At 42.4% G+C, this 7,681-nt stretch overlaps 1 protein-coding gene across 8 annotated transcripts in view; it reads right to left on the bottom strand.

Moving 5' to 3' along the window:
- pparab (peroxisome proliferator-activated receptor alpha b) overlaps positions 1-7,681 on the bottom strand; it is a 96,839-nt gene that overhangs the window by 16,825 nt on the left and 72,333 nt on the right. For all 8 annotated transcript variants that reach the window (XM_061773564.1, XM_061773568.1, XM_061773563.1 and 5 more), the window contains 2 exons: positions 4,590-4,850; positions 1,040-1,209 (listed from right to left, as the gene is read on the bottom strand). In XM_061773564.1, coding sequence (XP_061629548.1) covers positions 1,040-1,209; positions 4,590-4,797 — 378 coding nt within the window. In that variant the 5' untranslated portion in view covers positions 4,798-4,850. The remainder of the gene's footprint in view (positions 1-1,039; positions 1,210-4,589; positions 4,851-7,681) is intronic.

Genomic DNA, 7,681 nt, shown 5'->3' with positions numbered 1-7,681 from the left:
TCAAACATGATTATGTCAAGTGACGCACTGCATCAGATCCATGGTCTGCGGTGACCTTTACTCTCCACCATTGTGCTTCATAAAGTTACTGTAAATCACAGAGGCTACGTTCCTGACCCACCCACAATGGGTAAAAATCCACAATATAGAGAGACCATATGAGTTCAAGCTGTTTATTTGTCAATCCCACTTAAAGTTTACTATAAAACTGCCACATAAAAAAAGAGCAGTAAACTATGTATTTTAACACCAAAATGTTCAACTAAACCATATAATTTCATCTAATGGAAGTCCACCAGCTTGACAGGTATAAATTCTCTCTGCTCTGTAGGAACAATGACTATTACTGGGGCTTAGTTGGGGACCTTCTCTGCCTCTTCTTGCTTTTAATTACGCTGCCCCTCTTCCAGTCAACCTCAGTGCTGCCAAGCATGTTGCGGCTCAAATGAAGAAACAAGATATAGCGGGGGTAGTGATGCCGGTAACGCGTTGCTCCCAAAAAAACGCCATTTTGAGTAACCAGCAAAGTAACCAGTTACTTTTCCGGGGAAAGTAATTAGACTACAGTTACTTCTTCAAACCAACAATAGTTACTTTTGCATCATCAATGCCTCTCACCAAAGACTAATTTGTAGCTGGTGATTCGAATCAAGAGCAGTCCAGCCGTGCAGAAGCATTTAACCGAGACCGCTTAAAGTTTTCAACCAATAGAAGAAAGCGATTGGGAAGCGATTGTACATTACATAATGCCGACGGTGACGGTGCCGCACCATAAAAGTGCAAAGAAATGCACGGTTTCACTGTCGCCACACTATTTTTGTTATTTTCCTTAGTAAAAGGTGTATTTGATTGTTGACTGTGGTAACACTGAGCGGGGGAATACTGTACTACTAATTGTAAGGTAAGTAAACCAAGGTCCAGCAGGGTCATTGTAGAGAAGAACAGAAACACACGATTATCTTCCACAACATAAAACTCAAGGAGAGGAGCACTTGTTTGTCTGAATAATTCACATGCGCAGTCGTCGTCGTCTTCTCACCTTGCAGCCCTCGCAGGCGTGGACGCCGTAGTGGTAGCCTGAGGCGCGGTCGGCGCACACCCGACACTCCAGGCTGAGCGATGACGAGGGAGAAGACGAGATGTCCTCCTGGCCCGCTGCCACCCCGTAAACCACAGACGACGACGGGCTGGACGCCGGTGTCAGGGCATCTGCCAAGCACGAGAGCGGAATTAGTGATTGAGCATGTCATTACCCAGATATAGTAGCATTTGGTCAATGAGAGTTTTTAAGATTTTTGTTTTAATACACCGGCATGATGGATTTGAAATACAGTGGTACCTTGAAGTCTGAAACTTGTACAGTTTGGAGCTGATCTCCAGTAGTCATGTGTAGGACAAGAGTTGTGTATATGGCAAGCGGATTCAACATTTAAAAGGCAAGTTTGACTATCCAAAATGAACAGTGTGGATAATAGTCATTCTGACTAGTTGTAATTACATTCTGAATAGTTGGAATTTTCATTCAAGATATCTGTAACGCCGAAATGACAAACAGAGATCGCTATAATTCATTGTTGCCTGGTCAAAACTGAATTTCAGATATCTGCAACAACCTTTCACCTAGTACAAATGACGTCACTTTGGCATCCATGTGTATGGGGTTTCTCATTACAGATATCTACAATTCAGTTGCAGAGATCCGCTGTGTGAGCCACGGATATCTCCAACTGAATTTTCAATATCTGTCACTCCAGTTTGAGATATCTGCGCCACTTTGACTGGTCATAATTTCAATTACAGATATCTACACTGTCATTTTGCCTAGTTATTGAGGGAATTAAAGACACAGTAGCTTCAACTGTAATTATGACTCGTCAGCATCAAATTGTAGATATCCCAAACTGGAGCTACATATATCTACAATTCCATTGCAGATTATCTGTAGCAAATTAATAATAATAGTAATTCACATAGCGGACATCTGCAACTGAATTGTAGATATCTGTAAAGACAAACCCAATACACATGAATGGCAAAAGTGATCTAATTTGTCCTCGGCGAAACGACTGCAGGTATCTGAAAGGGCAATTTTGGATAGGAAGAATGTCGTTGCTGATATCGCAAATGTTCTTTGTGACTAGGCCAAACTGAATTACAGATATCTGTAACACATAACCAGTCGAGCTGTTAAATGCTAAAAGGGCTCCATACTGTGTGCATGCTTAGCGCTGTTGTTGCTCATATTTTCACAGGTTTCTACTTCTGGTTTTTGTTCCATTGCTGTTGACTTGACAGAACTCTCTCTGGTGTCACACACTGAGCCCATCTGTGATGTTTGATGAAAAAGAGCATGATGTAGACTGCAACCTTGGCTTCTTGCGCTAGCCGCTAACTGGCTACCTGCCGTACACTTAAAGTGGGACCTTGATTTAACTGACCCGGATTTAACGGACTTCGAATTTAAAGGAAAGAAAATAGTGTTGAGTTGGAACTCAAAATCACCCCTTTCATGCCCAGTGAGGTAAGGGTGGATAAACTTTAAAAACATTTCCAATATTTTAAAGTGTTTTCTATATTTATTTACACTAACTTTGTACTGTGTTGGGTGTTACAATACGATAACAATAATTTCGTTCTGTACTGGTGTTTTTAGGCCCAAAAAATAAAAGTGCTTCAATTTAACGGACAATCTGATTCAACATTCTGCTGGTAACAAGAGGTTCTTTTCCATTCATGTGATTGTCACCAAGTTTGCCTGTTCCGTCATGTGGAGGGAACTAGGTGCAGAAATAGTCCAAAAGGGTGGCACTAAGTCAGTCCGCGTGATTCGAGAGATGCCAGAACAGCAGCCAAAAAGTCCTTCCTGTTACACATTTAGCGTAACAACACTAAAACCCAAACACTCTGTCTTTTCTACAATCAAATGTTTCCTGACCACCACCCCCACTATGAAACACCCACTTCTTCCCTCGCTCACACACCCCATTGTCCCCTTAAAAACGATTGCATTTGTAGAACTTTTTGCAGTGTCTTCGCTCGTTGCATAATTTGGAGGTAGCGTACATTTTCCCAGCTGTCTACCGCATCCACTATTCAGAAAGAAACAGAAGCCCAGTGGATGTTTCCCGAGAGGTGGTTTGGGGTGTCTGAGGAATGCGGTGGGGAGGGGATTCCTCATTGTGGTGAAGAACGAGGGAGCACATGGAGATGAAGTCCAAAACAAATGAAAGGGAAATGGGTTGAAAACTTTCAAAATCAAGGATTTACAGGCTGAGTCATCATTAGCCTTCTTTGTTGTGGTTGTATATTCGCATTCAATTGAAGCAAATTTCAGATTACGTGACTACCGTTTAAAAACAATCTCATGGAAATTACACTGAGCTGCTGAGGAAACACTGAAATTACAGTGTGGGAGCACACCACACAGAGCCTGATTAAGATACAAATAGCGGGTGTTAAAATTGCATGTCCGCTCACTTTGACAGATTCCGCGTGCTCTTGGTGTAAAAGAGGTGGAGACCATTGTATTTAAGAGGATTTTGTACTGTAGGTAGCTCTGATTGTTTTCACCATGGAACATTTGGTAGAGTACGACAAGCGCATAATGAAGTTTGAAGTGATGGAATTGGAAGTGTTAGTGGAAGAGAAAAACATATTGCATATTGCTCATTCCGAAAATTTTGGGGAGGCCAGCAACCTCTTAAAAGCCATGTTTCGTTTGATTAAACTCATCTGGCGTGTGTAACATTGAGTTTAAAACTTGGGACAGCACACCCAAAAAACTGCTCTGAGAGAGGCCAGCATGAATTGCCACAGTGTGTTGAAATGACCCAGATGCAAGGAAATCCATAGTTGAAAGGAGTTTTTTCATAGGTGATATGGCATGACTTATTCTTGTGACTGGCTCCAAGTCAGCCCTTAGATAAATCAGAAGCTCCAAAATTGCATTGCTGAATAGACGATATGTTGCGATAATATTTGTTTCTGGCATTTCAAAAATGTTCACATGAACATAAAAGATCCGTTCTCCCTGTCGGCTGTCATTTTTCTGTGCCGTCTCGACATTGGGACAGCTCCTCCTCTCCATAATAACCGCAGTCACCATTACAGATAGCAATGCCGTTTGCACCTGCCTTTCCGATCCGGTGTTTAAAGATGCGAAATCAGCCATCGCAAAACATAGGTTTACTCCAGGTACTCTGGCTTCCTCCCACATTCCAATAACTTGGGTCTTGAAGGTGTTTAAATTGTCCATAGGTGTAAATGTAAGTGGGAATGGTTGTTTGTTTTTGTAGCCTGCGATTGTACACCTCTTTTCACCCAAAGTCAGCTGGGATAGGCTTGATGGGAAATTTTGTTTTGAAAGTCGACCAGCATGAAGTTTGACCGGTGTCACGGAACGGATTGTGGATTGTGGAATACCTTAGTGTGTAAATGTACAATACATTTAAAGTCAATAACTATGAATACAGCCTTGCCATTGGATGGCAACTACTTCAGGGTGTACCCCGCCTTTCATCCGAAGTCAGCTAGGATTGGCTCGAGATCACCCAGGTGATGGATGGATGGACTATCAATACATTCCTCACCAAAGACAGTGGAGCCCTCTGAACCATTGCTGGACGACTGGTACTCGGGAGCATCGTAGGGGCTTAGGGTATTGCTGTCCATGGACTGTGATATGTCGTGGAGCTCCTCCATGCCACCGATGAAGTCGTCATCGGCGCACAGCGGGCTGCCCAGCACAGAGTCCTCCAGGGGCGAGGGCGGGCAGTAGTGACTCTCAATGTCGACCATGGCCGCGTCGAGAGGGGGAGGGGCAAGGTCGGCCGGCGAGCTCACTCCTCAGACTGTAAGGGATGGGAAAACAAAGAATAGTACATATTCTGTCATTTAACATAATCATACACTTTATGATTTTAGGTATGTTGCTTTTACACACACTAATAATTAGGCCTTATTTGAGCATTGTTCCCCTCTGTTGCTCAAAGTAAGCAAAGGTAAGATTATCATTCATTCATCTTCCATTCCGCTTATCCTCACTAGGGTCGCGGGCGTGCTGGAGCCTATCCCAGCTATCTCTGGGCGAGAGGCGGGGGACACCCTGAACTGGTCTCCAGCCAATCGCAGGGCACATATAAATTATCAGATGTCACTAAAGTATCATCTGATTCCTGAGCGATTATCCTGTGGTGTGGGTGGACCAAAGAGATTACTTACATATATAAATAAATATATAAGCGGTAAAGAAAATGGATGGATAGATATAGTCTCACTTATGTGGGATGGACTTCAATCCTTAAACTGCATATGTTGGTACTGGGTGTAAGCTATACATTTGGTGTACACAATTCAAGACAGCTAAATGCTAAACAGTTATCAATCGCGATTAGCATTAGAGCGCTAGAAATTGCAAATTTTAGGGCAAAAAATGCTAACTACTATTCAGCTCACTCATACTTATCATGTTATATGTATATTACACATCTAACAGTGTCTTAAAAATCTCAGACACTCCTTTTTCGTTTTTGGCGAAGTCTATCAATGGCCCAACACTGGATCCGTCTGCAATAAATGTGAAACCTGGGTTCCGGTAGTGCAAACATTGTTCCAGAACGGAGCTGAGTTTTTTTTGTTTGGTTTTTTTTGGCCCCAGGGGAGCTTCAAGGCAGAAATTTTGTGTCAACCTATTTTTGAAGTCAATTTAGCAGAGTTATTCCATTTTTTTCCCAGCCAGGGAAAAATTGTTAGCCGTTCCGTCTTGCTTCGAATAAGTTCACCTCACGTAACTTTTTGACAAACACTTCAGACATTTACTCAATCGCTCTGCCTTAGTCAAACGACATGTCAGGGTTTGTATACTATGATAATGCTTGAGCATTTGTCACCCGGAAGTACATGTAGCATCATGGTGAAAGGGTCTATATAGTCAGTCAAGAAAATACCAATATCATACGGCCATCCCTGAAAGAACTGTGATAATGCTGACTGTACAGCTTACAGAGGCAGATAAAGGGTTAAAGACATGCAAGAGGAAGAATGTAGGTCACTGGGCTGGCTGGGGCTGTCCTGGGAGTAGGGAACCGGGTCTACGGGCTTGGCCGCGAGCTAACGGGAGGAGGCTCCAGTTGAAAAGGAACTTTTACGAAGTGCGCCGTCCACCTGGTATTCAAAACTTCAGACCTCCGCATGTAAACTAGGTCAGTCTTCAGTAAGCCCCTTTCATCAGGCCACGCTAAGTCCATCAAAGACGGAGAGGAGGGGGGAGAATAAGGGGGGGAAAGGGGCACTGGAGCTGGTGCGAGGGTGGTTATGAAGCGGTCCGACGGCAGCTGCCGCTTGTTCTCGTGGGCCGCTCGTCACTTTTGCACACTGCTTGCTCCGAGTTTGACCTCAACTTGGCTTTGCCGCCAGAGAATAGGACATGCATGCTCGAAATGCTTGTACCCTCTGAACTCCCTGCCTCCCTTTTTGAAAGAAAGACAGAACTAAGCGCTATTCCATTGACACAGCTACTCGTGGCCTTCAGTGCAAAGTAGAAAAACAGAAACATCTCTGTTGTGTGAAATTCCACCTCTTTGGTAGAGGAAAATACTACAATTACCTTTTTTTTTTAAAGGACATGCAATATAAACCTATTTGCAAATTACTTACGCACCCCAAAATGGTTTAGAATTGTACATATTAATACAGCAGAACCTCGGTTCGCAAACGCTTCACGAACAATTACATTTTCGAACCAAAATTTTAAAGAAATATTGTCTCGGTTCATTTACTTCAGTTCACCAACAGTCTTGGCATGGACGCGTGCAAGACTCATGTTATGACACCATGTTATTTCTTCAAAATAAAGTATGTTTTCACCGATATCTATATTGTACTGTATTCATTTTTAAATACACACCAATAAAAACAAGGTAAACATAACTTTGTACTGTAGCCGGAATGGATTAATTCTCTTTCTATTCACTTTAATAGGAAACATTGCTTCGGTTCGCAAACATTTCGGTTCACAAACGGAATTTCAGAACTAATTAAATTAGTAAACAATAGTTCCACATTCGTTTAAATCATAAATATAGCACAAACTACAATCCCGAATCAGTCGATATGCGTAATGTCAACATACTTACTTGGCACCAAGAAGCCGCAAGATGGTGCCAAAAACCTGTCAAATAAAAAAGTAGGACTACATTTCTAACAGGCTGGGGTTTGGATAACACCTCTTGGCCGTGAATATAAAACAGTCAAATGCAAAACAGTAATTAGGGCTGACAACTGAGAAAGCCACGTGACAACGTATTCTAACGTCGCTGCGCAAACTAGTGCCAGACCTCTTATGTTGGGACAGTCACAAACCGAGGAAATTCCCGTACTGAATAACACGGAGACAGGAAGGCCAAAAGTGGACAAATGTAAAAAATGATCAGCTATAATTACATTTCCAAAAATAAAAGGAGAAAATATGTCTGAGATTCAAACTACGACCTGTGAGGCAGACATGCTACCCAATCCATCATCATGCTGCTATTAGATTAAATAATATATTCCAAAACACCTAAATGAATCATGCTATAATATACGCAGATTACTACATATGCTGATTTACGTTGCTACATGGAAGGCTTTAAATCCTTCCCGTCTAATCACTACCTAACACTGGCACACCTTAACCCAGAGT

This window comes from Phyllopteryx taeniolatus, chromosome 5 (genome assembly GCF_024500385.1).
Source record: "Phyllopteryx taeniolatus isolate TA_2022b chromosome 5, UOR_Ptae_1.2, whole genome shotgun sequence".
Lineage (NCBI taxonomy): Eukaryota > Metazoa > Chordata > Actinopteri > Syngnathiformes > Syngnathidae > Phyllopteryx > Phyllopteryx taeniolatus.
This window is presented reverse-complemented; position numbering and strand designations above follow the sequence as displayed.